The sequence below is a fragment of the Sinocyclocheilus anshuiensis genome, unplaced genomic scaffold (genome assembly GCF_001515605.1).
Source record: "Sinocyclocheilus anshuiensis isolate Anshui unplaced genomic scaffold, SAMN03320099.WGS_v1.1 scaffold185, whole genome shotgun sequence".
NCBI lineage: Eukaryota > Metazoa > Chordata > Actinopteri > Cypriniformes > Cyprinidae > Sinocyclocheilus > Sinocyclocheilus anshuiensis.
This window is the reverse complement of record NW_015539887.1, coordinates 1,245,770-1,260,075: the sequence shown is the minus strand read 5'-3', so window position 1 is coordinate 1,260,075 and position 14,306 is coordinate 1,245,770. Positions and strand designations below refer to the sequence as shown.

Sequence of the window (14,306 nt, the reverse complement as noted above, 5' to 3'; positions counted from 1 at the left end):
TTCTAAGCGGTATGTGTGGAGAAAACTAGGCACTGCTCATCACCTGTCCAATACTGTCCCAACAGTGAAGCATGGTGGTGGCAGTATCATGCTGTGGGGGTGTTTTTCAGTTGCAGGGACAGGACGACTGGTTGCAATTGAGGGAAAGATGAATGCGGCCAAGTTCAGGGATATCCTGGACGAAAACCTTCTTGAGTGCTCAGGACCTCAGACTGGGCCGAATGTTTACCTTCCAACAAGACAATGACCCTAATCACACAGCTAAAATAACGAAGGAGTGGCTTCACAACAACTCTGTGACTGTTCTTGAATGGCCCAGCCAGAGCCCTGACTTAAACCCAATTGAGCATCTCTGGAGAGACCTAAAAATGGCTGTCCACCAACGTTTACCATCCAACCTGACAGAACTGGAGAGGATCTGCAAGGAGGAATGGCAGAGGATCCCCAAATCCAGGTGTGAAAAACTTGTTGCATCTTTCCCAAAAAGACTCATGGCTGTATTAGATCAAAAGGGTGCTTCTACTAAATACTGAGCAAAGGGTCTGAATACTTAGGACCATGTGATATTTCAGTTTTTCTTTTTTAATAAATCTGCAAAAATGTCAACGATTCTGTGTTTTTCTGTCAATATGGGGTGCTGTGTGTACATTAATGAGGAAAAAAAATTAACTTAAATGATTTTAGCAAATGGCTGCAATATAACAAAGAGTGAAAAATTGAAAGGGGTCTGAATACTTTCCGTACCCACTGTATTTACTGAGAAAAATGGTGACGTGATCAATACTTATTTTACCCGCTGTGTATATATACATATATATATATATACATATATATGACATGATTTAAATATGTTATATAATTTGTTATATACTGTAAATACTGTGTTTATGTGGAACACAATATGCATATCTGTGAGAATTAAAAACTAACTACATTGAAACTGTTTCAAAATGATTTAGTAAACCTATCCAAATTATTTATTGCAATAATCTAAATCTTGAAAATATATGTAAAAAACAAATTTTTCCATCCAACAACAAGTGTAATCACAGCCCTGACATTAAACATCAGCGAGAGAGTCATTCCACTCGTTATGATGAATAATACATTCATAATATCAGCCCAACAAAAGGTTCAATTTTCTACTTTATAGTTCTCCATAGACCGCATGATCACATTATTTGCTCATCACTGCCACCATTAGCATAATCCAAAACTCATTTTTTTTTAAGAAAATCGCCTAGAGCCATTGTGAAAGGCTACAGATAAAAACAACAAGATGATGCATGAACAGTCATTTATTTTATTCAGAAATATATTAAAAACTGCACTAATCAATTAATTGTCGCTAATTATCACCTACATTAAGGGACTGCTTGTTCGGTGAGCATAAAATTGCTGCAAGTGTATTAGACTAGATCTCTTTATGAGTTCTTTACACTTGAGACACTTTGTATTGTGTTTTTGCTGAAGCAGACATGTCAAATAAACCAGAACAAATTGTAGTACTACAAGACATTTCACGCCAAACAGAAGATGACTTTCAACCGTTCATTCAAAATATTTTGTTCATTCAACAGAATATTCAGCCTTCTAACATTTGCTTTACTCTGAGTTGTCAGAATGATTATAACAGTTGTATGAAGACTAGCTTCAATGCTTTAAAACTGACAGCGGGTTCACATTAACATTACAATAAACATCTTCCGACAGCAGCATCGCTCCCATAGATTTCTGGCTCGACTCTGATCACATATTTTCAAGCGTTGCTTTGAGCCAAAGAGCTGATTCCTTGAGCTTGTTTAGTGTTACAGATTAAATCCTTAAGTCGGCACTCTTAAGGAACACTTAACTTGACCTATTTGCCTCAGTTACCACAACAAATTAACAGCAGTTTGTCTTTTGATCACACAGTAAAAAGATCACAGTCGAACTATACTCCACACTCCGAATTTTGCAGCAGTGCTATTTGCATCGAGCAGAAACACAAAAAGAAGAAACGGAAACATTTTTAACAAGCAGACCCCTTGTCAACAATAACAGATGTAAAACCTAACCGCATATCACATGACGGTGACAAACTCTCTGTTAATAACTGTTCCACTGTACGTTATATTAAGAGTTTGTGGAGATGGTATGATAGCAGAGCACCACGACGGCTAATCTTAGATGGCATCGTGAAGCACCTTTATTTTTAAGAGTGCAATTCTATAAGCTGAGAATAACATACTAAGAATAGCTGACCCACAGAGCGAGCAACAGGCCTGCCTGCCTCGCTCGGGTGGCTGTTGTTTAACCGCATACTTCTTTATAATGCCATGCATGCCTGTACGGGGCTTTCACTGGACAGATGAGCATTAATTGAATGGCTCGGTATCAAGCGGAGGAGTTTAGGGCGAGGAATGGGGCGCCCTACTGCCCTGGTTGGTTGGACTTAGTCCCCTAACAGGTTGCTCTGCTGAGCCTTATTGAAGACGACAGCTCAGTCTTTCTCTTGTCTTTGTGCACAGTACTCGTACAAATGAGGGTTAGAACTATATTTAGAATGACAGGATTGCGTTAGGCAGTGCGTGTGCTGATTTGCGAGTCGAAAAAATGTAGCGTACTTTCAGTTATGTTGCAACGATGCTGAAATCTAGGCAGACCATCTCCTGCGGTTCAGCGGTGATAAGTGCAAAGAGAGAGAAATCAGAGGTGAAGCAATGTCCTCCACCCTTCTTTCAGGAACCGAAATGACTCAATCTGTCTTATTATATACGCAATTCCTTCCCCCACATTCACCCCAACTTTCATATCATGGATTTCCCAGAACAACACGTTTTGAATCGGTCAGAGTTTGCGCGAGCAGCTCTCTGGCAGAGACCATAAGTCAGAAACAACAGCAAAGAGCAAAAATGAGTCACGCTCAAATTTTAGACAATAAAGCTAACACATCCTCGCTCAGTGATGTCAGACCCAAGCTCTCGGCAAACAGTCCCAGGTCAAAAATAGAACGGGTTGATTGTCTTTGGCGAACGCGAAAAGTAACACGCCTTTTATGTTGACGCCGTATTTCTCAGGAAGTTTCCTCTCTCCTGAATTAAAGGCTAAAGTCTCATAACATCCTGTACACGTTCTGTTTTTATCCCCATTATAACCTACGCTTTCTGACATCTGACAGGATAATTACATGTACCTTGAGTCGCCCCTTTGTTAGTCACCCACTAATAGTCATCCACAGAACGATGCTCTCCTGAAAGTTTCTCCTCAGACAGCATAATACCAACACAGACACAATCTTACAGCAAATCTTGCAGCCCTGCAGGATAAAACTCCACAAGTTCAAGACCCTTCTTATCACAATACAAAAGACTGACAGAGATCTTACAAAAAGAGTCACCTGAGTTGTTGACGTTGTGCATGTCAGCGTAGTGAGGGGTCAGAGGCAGCCGGTGTTTCCCGATGCTGTCTGTGGAGAAACAGGAGTCGGCCTCGTAAATGGTCTGGAGCATTAGTACTTCAGTTAGCAGCACATCGTCTGCCAGCCCTGCTTTTCCTGTATTGCTGTCAGCTTGTCCCCTCCTCTTCTCTCGGTCTCTCTCTCTGTGTCTGTGTCTCTCTCTCTCTCTCTGTCAAGAGACCAGGAACATTCGCCCCCTCCTCCTCCTCCTCCTCCTCCTCCTCTTAAGCGACACCCGAAGAGTGACAGAGCTCTCCCTCACTAACACTAAAAAGCTTCACTCCTCCTCTGCTCTGCTCATCTCTTCGCTTCTTCTCCAGTCGACACCTAAGTGGCTCTGAGAATCAGCAGGAGAGTCTCTCACACTCTCTACACTCTGCCTTCCTCTTGTCCCGGCAAAATACTGTACAGCAGTCTGTCGTCTATATGAGCTCACTGAGATGGTCAGTTAATGTCACTATTATTGCAAACATACACATTAAATCAGTAAATCACTTCCAGTAAGGTTAATATCAAGAGCACCACTGAATTAACCTATGCTTTCAATTGTTGCGATTGGAGAAAGAGGAAACAGTATTCATGCTTAGTCTTTTGAAGGCCCTGATGAGTCAGACTAATCTAATGCAACAAGAGAATAAGAGTTCAAATTACACAGCATTTTTAAATATTAACCAGTTAGGATGGCTAAACACATATAAATGCTTGTAAAATCACCCTTTTACATTTTTTGGTTTTTTTTTTTTTTTTTGTCCTCCAAGGTGGCTCGGAGTTGCATTCAGCTCCTGTTTCTGTCTCTCTCTTTCTGGTTTTCCATCAAGTTGCTTGCTGCAGAGAGGAGGAGGCTGATTTGCATGTGAATCAACAAGAGCATGGCCCACAGGTAACAGAAATAGAACAATGGCCGGCTCGGGCTATAAATAGGTCAGGTGCGGTACGGGGATTGGAGCAGCATTGATGCGTTTAAAAATACCACACCAAACACAGCTGTGGCCCTCATCTACAGCCAGAAGGCATGTCTCTGTGTCTATCGTTCTTTCGGTTTAGTATGCTGTCTATCTTTATCTCTTCTTTCATTTTCTTTCTCACTCCATCTCTCTTCCATTATCATGCCTCTGGCCTCCATAAAAAGACACACTACCAGTTTTTCTGGAGATATAAATATTTCCTCCCTGCATTTTGCTTGACACGTTGCTGCTCTGAGCTGCGCTGCTGACACTCTCGCAGGGTTTATGTGCTCAGCATGCAGAGTAAAATGCGACATCTTGCATTCATATCTTGCATTTAAAACTGAACGAATGGCATTATATTGATTAAAATATGAATGTAGGGTGGATAAGGCAATGCATAGGCACAATATTACAAAATGGCAAAAACATAATATGCATTCGAATTACAAACAAAAAAATATTAATTTTATTAAAATTGTGTTGCCTGATACCATATAGTTATAGGTTATCCTGTTCTGGACCCCTTTACAGGGCTACAGGTCCCCCTATTCTTAAATTCCTAAAACTACAAGGGTATATGTTCATGCATAAAATATGTGAAAACTTATTTATCAGTTTAAAAAAAATTAAATATAAAAAATGTTAAATATTTGATATTAAATATTAAATAATACTTGAAAATATTAAATAAAATTAAATAGGTTTTTTTATTAAATAATCTGCTTTTATATTGTTTTATACTAAAAAAACAGTATAAAACAATATTTCTTTATTGTTACCATGATAAGTTTGACAGCCATTCAAAAATATATTTTGTACAAAAACCTTACATAAAGTTGTGTTAAAGGGATAGTTCATCTAAAAAAAAATTTTAAAAATTGTCATCATGTAATTACCCATCATTCCAAAATGTTATTTCTTCACTTTCTTTCTTCTGTGAAACATTTTGAGATTGTTTTTCTTGTCCATACAGAAAATAGTGTTTTGAAAGTCCATCAAAAAATGCTTTGGTAAATTGTAATTATGAGATAAAAAGTCAAAATTGAGACATACAATTATGATTTTGAGATAAAACGTTGAAATTATGGCATACTAAGTCATAATTATGAGATAAAATGTCAAAAATTGTAACTAAGTCTTGATAAGATAAAAAGTCAATATTCTGAGCAATTACAAACAAAAAAATATTAATTTTATTAAAATTGTGTTGCCTGATACCATATAGTTATAGGTTATCCTGTTCTGGACCCCTTTACAGCGCTACAGGTCCCCCTATTCTTAAATTCCTAAAACTACAAGGGTATATGTTCATGCATAAAATATGTGAAAACTTATTTATCAGTTTAAAAAAAATTAAATATAAAAAATGTTAAATATTTGATATTAAATATTAAATAATACTTGAAAATATTAAATAAAATTAAATAGGTTTTTTTATTAAATAATCTGCTTTTATATTGTTTTATACTAAAAAAACAGTATAAAACAATATTTCTTTATTGTTACCATGATAAGTTTGACAGCCATTCAAAAATATATTTTGTACAATCTTTCTCTCAAATTTCGAATTTTGATCACCCCTGCCAAAGCAGAACCTACTATGAAGCCCCTTAAGGGACATGGTGAGGGAAAAAATTAAAATTGAAAGAAAAATTTTATTTGAATGCTTTTGCGTTCTCTAGCTACATTTTTGCTCCCCCAAGAAACTTTGCATTCACTCACAAAATTTTGTGATGGAAATAATATGAAGTGGGAGAAACAACTACGCAATGTTTCTCGGGGGAACGCAACACTTTTGAATGAGAATGAGAAAGTTTTGCAAAACAAACTCAAAAGCACCGAAATATTATTTTTCCACCCATCTCATATATTTTCCATCACCATGTCCCCTCAGGGCTTCGAAGAAACATTTTGACTTCCACAAAGAACTTTTATTTTTAACAGTGTACTGCATGTCATATTTAATTTGCTAAGATATTCTATAGAAATTCTGCATTGCCAAGTACAGTTCTCAGGAGAACACATTCTTGTAAGCACTAACGCAGTCCAAGCTGAACTTGTTTAGCTTGTGTTTGTGTGTGTGTGGTCATTTGTAGATCAGGCAGGTTGTATATTGAGGTCAGTGTTGCTCTTCAGGAGGGCTTTCCCAGCTGGCCAAGTGGGTTTAAGATGAATTAGTAGCTCAGAGCACACAGGGGGAGCCATCTGTGTGACGGTCGAACTTTATTTAAAACTCTCACTTTAGTCTCTTCTGTTGTCACACTGCACTAAACTCTGATCCATGTTTTCCTTACCAATTTTTTGAGAAACAAAGACTGAGCTTTTAAAAAGGGGAACTGACTGCACTACCTCAAGCATAATGGCTAATGGTTTTTAGGATGAGCTTAAGGGGAGTTTAAAACAAGCGTGCTTGTGAAGGGTTACTAAAAGTAGTAAATATTATGGCAAGAGCTTATAAGTGCTAGTAACTAGGTATATATATATATAAATTAACCTATGCTTTCAATTGTTGCGATAACCTTACATAAAGTTGTGTTAAAGGGATAGTTCATCTAAAAAAATTTTTTAAAAATTGTCGTCATGTAATTACCCATCATTCCAAAATGTTATTTCTTCACTTTCTTTCTTCTGTGAAACATTTTGAGATTGTTTTTCTTGTCCATACAGAAAATAGTGTTTTGAAAGTCCATCAAAAAATGCTTTGGTAAATTGTAATTATGAGATAAAAAGTCAAAATTGAGACATACAATTATGATTTTGAGATAAAACGTTGAAATTATGGCATACTAAGTCATAATTATGAGATAAAATGTCAAAAATTGTAACTAAGTCTTGATAAGATAAAAAGTCAATATTCTGAGCTAAAAAGTTAATTATAAGAAGTCAAAAAATGTTTGCTTTGGTAAATCATAATTATGAGATTAAAAAAAATCTAAACTATGACATATTAAGTCATGATAAGAAAAAAAGTCAAAATTATGAGAATGTAAATTCTGACATAAGAAGCCATTATTATGACTTGAAAGTTGACTTAATTTCAGCATTTTATATCAAAATTACGTTTATGCATGTCAGAATTTCAACTTTTATCTTATAAGTATGACTTAATATCTCATCATTTAAATTTATGTCATATTTATGGTTCGTTAAAGTTTTTTTTTTTATTATTATGTGGTGGAAATGGGGTAACCTAAAACTGGTAACCAAAATTCTTCAGAATATCTTTAAAAAAAGTCATACAGGTTTGCAACTACATAACAGTATGTGAAGGATGAGAGAATTTTTGGGTGAACTATCCCTTTAAGTCTGCATCTTCATAGTATTTCAGAGTGCTCAAGAGATCCAGATCACCTCAAAGACCCCATCTCCTCTGCATCTAAAAATACTCTACCTACACAAATAACCTACACTCTAATATCTGTACGTTACTTCCCATGCTGGTTTTTGAAGGGATAGGCAGGGTATGTATTTTCATGTCCGTAAAGAGCAAGTAGCCCTGATAGATGGACAGAAAAAAGCGAAGTGGCAGGGGGCCCATAATAGCTCATCCACGTCAGCACTGGCCTTTATTCGTTCTAGTCTTATTAAAGCATTTGAGTGTAGCATCAAAGAGTAAGCTGGAGTTACACACTTACACACGCACAAACATACATATATATGTCTGGCCAAAGACAGCGCTGTCACCTCCACAACATGAGCTGGATCAGACAAAATCTCCTGAGCGTTTTCTGAATTTAAATGTGAGCTAAATGGAGAGCTCTCAACAAAACAGGGTAATAGAGAGAGAACGAGAACAAGAGAGCACATCAAAAGGGAAGGTCACCACAATGGGCTTTGTGTCGCATCACAGACGGCGCGTACATTGTGCTCTGCATTTACACAGTTACACAGGCAAAAGGTGATGGAGTTTATATATATTACAGCCTTTTGCATCAGAAATACATTTGACTACTTGAAGCAACACACATACACACCAAGACTCAATTGCATTATGTCCATACATTTCCGTCCATGCACATTATATATTTTTTTTCAAGGGCACCAAATGTGTTTACTCTAAAAGCTCTGCACTCTTTCTTTGGTTCCTTGCTCTCGCCTCGTTCCATATAAAGGCAGCGCTGCATTAGCTGTCCTCCGGGTGAGCAAATATTGCTCTTTAGTTAATTAGATCAGACTGCAGCATGTTTTTGTTCCATACTGGATGATGACCACTTTGTGTGGGAGAGGAGGTCTCAGTTCCAGAGTGTCTACTCACTTGTTTTTCTTTGCTTCAAAGATCTCAGTCGCTTTTTGTCTCTCATGTCTGTCTGTCTCTTTCTCTCTGCAACTCTTAGATCCAATAAATGGATTAGGTGCACTGTCTGACCAAGAAATCATACTTTTTCATTCATGGCTTGGGTGTGTGTGTGTGTGTGTGTGTGTGTGTGTGTCTAGCTACCTAGAGTGGCTGTACTTTTGGACACAAAATTGCTTAAAAATATCTAAAGAAATTAGCTACACCTGAAAAAACAACTCCTTTTAAGAATCTCTTCAAATGAGAAAATGGTTCATAAAGAGAATAAACAATGTAGTCTATTCACTATAGAGAGTTTGTAAGAGTTTGTGAATAATAATTCATTTAAAAACAATACAAGTAGTTATTGTGGCATTTGTTTTTACTACTTTTATATTAATTCCCAATCAAGCACTATCTTCTGAGCATGAGTGCTGCTCAAAATATTATTCGGAACATTAATCGACTTCGAATGTGATTCATTTGTAGGAAAGCGGCCGCACAAGCCATCACAGATGAGTTTCTTCGTCTAGTTTTGCTCCATCAATTAAAACACTTTCCAACAAAGCCGAAGATCAATCGTCGCGTGTCCCAGCGCAGCACAGTGGCAAATCAGTATTTTGAACGAATCTTTTGGGTGAATGATTCAGTGACTAAAAAAGTCGCTTGTTGCCACCTACTGGTGTAAAGAGTCACTGAAATCACCAAATAATAAAGGCCTGGCCAAAGATGACTAAACTATAAAGTTTTCTATAAAGTTTTCTCATTTTATTAGAATATAGTTCTAAGTTCACACCACAGCTATAGCTTAATGATAACAACACAGAAAAACCATGTCATTTGAATCCCTTTCAAAAGGTTTTTGTTGTTTTTTTACAAATGATGAATGATGAAAACTTTTTCTGCCAGATATTTAAGTGCTAAAACTTTGAAAGCAGCAAAAGAGATAAAAATGCAGCGCATGATTATAATGAACAGAGCATTATCGTCCCTTGATGTTATATCCACTGTAATTTTTGGTTTGTTTTGCAGTCACATTTCCTGTTGTTTGGCGAATTTTTGCAGCTAAAATGCAGTCATTTCGATAGGAATCCACACAATTTTGCGACAGATTCATGACAAGCGAATTCAAAAATATCTCCCCACACAGATTTCGCAATGGATTCAAGATGGTCACGCAGAATTCGAAAATATTTCCCCATTTGCAACAAATTCTAATATTAAATAAATCATCATAAATATTTATGAATTTCACATGGATTTCACAAAGTTTGCAGAACTGACCAATAGCAAGCTGCTTGGTTATGGAGGGACTTCTGTGTGAGCTCTTCATAAAGTATATTGCTACACTACTGACAATGGACCTTTTTACCTACTTTTTTTTTTTTTTTTACCAAAAATAATGTGGCAGCACCTTTACTGACAGTTTGTCTGGAACACATAAACACAGACAAGCTGTGATACCAGTGCTATTATATGGCTAATCAACGTAAAGTACTAACTGTTATAAATATTTACTTGTACATTATAGTACAGTTTTAATTAGATATAGCAGTGGGTTTTCATTTTCAGCTTGGCAGGTGAGATGTCTTATCTGACACATGCAGATGGTTCAATTCCTGTGAAGATGGTTTGATTATAGAAACTATTTTTTTTTTCACCTTAGTTTTATTTTTAGTTTATAATAATAACCCAGATTATCATTTAGATAGCTAAGGGGGAAAAAGTGTATGTATGTGTGGGTGTGATTGTGAGTCACTACAAAAGAACAGGCAATATTCCATGTAGAAATATGTTTGTTTACCTATACGTGCTGTGTATGCATGGCTACGTATTTGCTCCCCTCAGAGTTTCATCATAATTGTTTGTGGCGTTAACAGCGGGATGTACTCGTTTCAGGTTGCCTGTGGCAGGGGAGCCCGGTGCTGTAGGTGTACCTGGAAACAGACGAGAAATCTCTGTCCTCCCATGGGTCCCGGCTCATCTGGGGCAACACGCCTCACAGACAGACTGGCAACATTTCAGGTTCACGCTCACACACTTGCATCAGCTCTCCTTCCCTCCTCCCACCTTCTTCTGAGGTTTTCCCTCCTCTGCTCACTGCCTTTCCATCCTTCACAAAGACCTGTTCAATCTCCCTCCGTGTGAATTCGTCAACTCAGTCCACCTCCATCCTCATGCAGCCACTTGATCGGCCACGTAGAAGCCCGAAGGCATCTGCGCTGTTTATTGGAGGTCCAAACCCAATTAGCATCTCCATCTGGCTGTATTCTAGGGGCATGTTTCCGCTCCGTTTTTATGATTTAGGTGCTGTGGCTTTATTAGATTACTCAGTCTGGCCTCCGTTGGTATTTCCTGCAGGACATTTAGGTTGAGGGTGAGAGCACTTTGCAGCTTGGATCAGATAATGTGCAGAAAGTGCTTCTTCTGTTTACTTCATAAATTTCAATGGAAGTGTCTAATTATACAGCAAAGAAGAGAACCCTATCGACACACATAGGCCATTGTCAGGGGACCTATGCAACTATTTTTTTAAAGGGATAGTTCATAAAAAAATTAAAATGTTAAAAATTAAAATGTCATTCCAAACCTGACTTTCTTTCTTCTGCAAGATGCACAAGAAAACATTTTAAGGGATGTTTCAAGATATTGTGAAGGATGTTTTCCATACAATTAAATTGGGCTGTCACGATTCCCTGATTTAATTTGAGTACTGGATTTTAAAAAATCCTCGTTTGCATTTTGCCCTTGTCAATAACCGGCAAAATACCAGAAGTGCCGTATTTCATGTATGAGAATCCATGAAACGCATTATTGGACTGTTTTCCAAGGCTGCATGGTATTAAACAGATTTAAAAATCATAATAAAACATAATGCTATTGTGAATTCACAAACTCTACGATTCAATTAAATAGATATATGCGATGCGGGTTTAATATATGCACTTTAATTATTTACCTGCGCGTTTGTTACGTGCATGCGAGTGGCTCCATTCACAGTAAATGCTGCTCCACATGAACTGCTGAGCCCGGTCTTATGAAAATGCGTATAAATAGTATGCCAAATAAAAACAGAAAATCGTGGTATTGATACGCAAAAATTTACTTTGGCATGCATGTGATACGCAGTTTTCACGTGCATATGATACGCAATTTGTTGGCGTGCATATGATACAGAGTTTTCCCGTACATATAATACGCATCTACCCCACAGCCCTACCCATTGCGTATCATATGCACGCCAAAGTCCATTTCTGCGTGTAAACAGTAGGCCTACGTCAAATCGAAACATAAACTCATGCTATTGATACACACTTTCATGAGATCAGGTTGGAACTGTTATCATTTACAGTTGTGTGGAGTGTCTCAAATTTCATCTCTGCATATTGTTGTGAGTTTGGGTTTATTATAACGTTCATCTGGGAACGCAAAGTGCGCTATTTAATCAGATCTGTAAGGTTAATCATTTGTAAATCTACGCAACCATTGGAGAATATATATCTTTCTCGCTAACTGTTCATCGCAATTTCAAAAAAGTTTAAACCCTCGCTCTGAGTTTACCTACAGTCTATGGAGTTTACATGTTTTGATGTCCACATATTCAAGAAATTACAGTGGCTGTAACATATCTGGCGTAAAGAAATGGCCAAATAATAAAGATTAAGTGGACATATGAATTAAATGTTGTTTAGTCAATAATAATCAAGGATTAGATCGCACAGTAAAGTGTAAAACAATTGTCAGGCCATTGGCGCCCTCTACAGACATTAATGCGCAATGGACATTGGCTCTGTTGTTTATAATACATTATGTATTTTAACAGTTTTGTTATTACCTCATGTATTTTAAGTAATTTTAAAGACTATTGTTTGCTTAGGTCTATTTTTATTACTACATAAAATTAATTATAGGCTAATAATCTGATTACTCTATTAATAATCAGAATAATCAACCAATTACTCCATTACCAAAATAACCGTTAGTGACAGCCCTTCAATAAACGTCAAAACAACTTTGGACCCCACTGACTTTCATTATATGGACAAAATTACTGATACAGGTTTTAGAAACAAAGTCATAGGTTGGAACAACATGAGGTTTACAGAATTTTCCATTTAAAAGGAAACTATCTGTGGAAGTTGTGACTCAGTTTAAGCAAATTTAGACATGAATGGGTGGTTACTGCCTCACCATTTTAGACAAACTCTTTTTTAACCTACAATAATTATCAAAGATATAAATAGGTTTTTCAGAAATAGTATTTAAAATCCACTTGCCCCCAGGGACATGGCATTCAGGCCATTGTCAACAATGTGTTTTGGTTTGTAAAAAATATTATTATTCGTTCATTATTATTCAGGTAAAAAGGCTGTTTCTCCATCAATGGCCATTCAAGTTGCTGTCTATTATTCTTCTTCTTCTTTTTTTTTTTGCAAACAACATATAAATGAGAGTCTTTTTATGTAATAGGCAATTTTTGGAGGGCCCTTCCAAGGCTGTTTGTGCTATTCTGATCAACTGCTATTGAGATGAATGGAAATGCTAACAGGTTCTCTAGGTATTACAGACCTCCTTGGAGAAAACACATATTGCATCATTTTTGTTTTGCATAAATTACGGCATCTGTAGGTGAAAGAATATTTCTGCCATTTGAATAATTTATTATCAGCGGGTTTGAAGCATATTCTGTGTGAATTATTTCAAATCACCGTTAAGGATTCTTTTTGCCCCAGATGAACGCTGCCATTTGCAGCCATGATGACATCAGAAATCTCTCCTCGGCCCATTTCTATTGGTATTCTCTGTGCGTTGTCTGTTTCTGAAGAGGCTTTGCTGTCTGTCCTTTCAGTGCTGTATTGATAAAGCTCTATAAATAGACATGTTGCTATGCATGTCACTGGGAGGGAAGGGACAGTTCACTGAAATCCCCCTGATCAATCAGACCATGACTGCTGGAGTGTATTGATTTACCTCAGAATAACAGTCTGGCTAGATAGGGTTTAGCACAACCGCACAGCCTCTCTCTGACCTTTAACCTGCTGCAGCCTACATTCGCAACCCACCTCAGCCCTCGCACTGGAAATATACCTTTTAAACCATGTGGTCATCACCTGCAACAAATGGCATACATTAGATATTGAAATAATTGACACTTAAATTTCCAAATGAGGAGGATAATTTTATTTTATTTTATTTTAAATTGACAATTAACAGTTTGGGGCTCAAAGTGGGCTGGTGTACTTTTGTTATTGCTAAAATTATTATTATTGATTATGATATAATAATAATAATAATAATAATAATAGTAGTAGTAGTAGTAGTAGAATGGTAGAATCTCTTTATAAAATACTAATATAAATTAAATAGTAAATATTAGTTTAAATCAGTTTAAGATAGGTCTGGGTCACTTTAAATTTTTAAATATTATATTTTAGTATTAAATTAATGACATTAATTTGTATATTGTATAATACAATAATATTATGCATATAATAATTATATACATAAAATTATATGATATATAATAATTCTATACATATTTTTTTTTACATTTTGTTATATTTTATTTTGGACAATTAATTAACAGTGTGCTGTTCAATGTGGGCTGATACTCACTAGAACTGGCAATTTCTTTACTATTCTGTTT

At 36.5% G+C, this 14,306-nt stretch overlaps 1 protein-coding gene across 3 annotated transcripts in view; it reads right to left on the bottom strand.

The window, feature by feature from the left end:
- Window positions 1-3,828, bottom strand: part of LOC107685547 (histone deacetylase 9-B-like) — a 36,285-nt gene extending 32,457 nt beyond the window's left edge. For 2 of the 3 annotated variants that reach the window (XM_016482168.1, XM_016482169.1), the window contains exon 1: window positions 3,380-3,828. In XM_016482168.1, the coding sequence (XP_016337654.1) occupies window positions 3,380-3,491 (112 nt within the window). In that variant the 5' untranslated portion in view covers window positions 3,492-3,828. Of the gene's footprint in view, window positions 1-3,175; window positions 3,275-3,379 lie in introns of those variants that run through there. The other variant, XM_016482170.1, reaches the window with a different exon arrangement.
- Window positions 3,829-14,306: the final 10,478 nt, after the last annotated feature.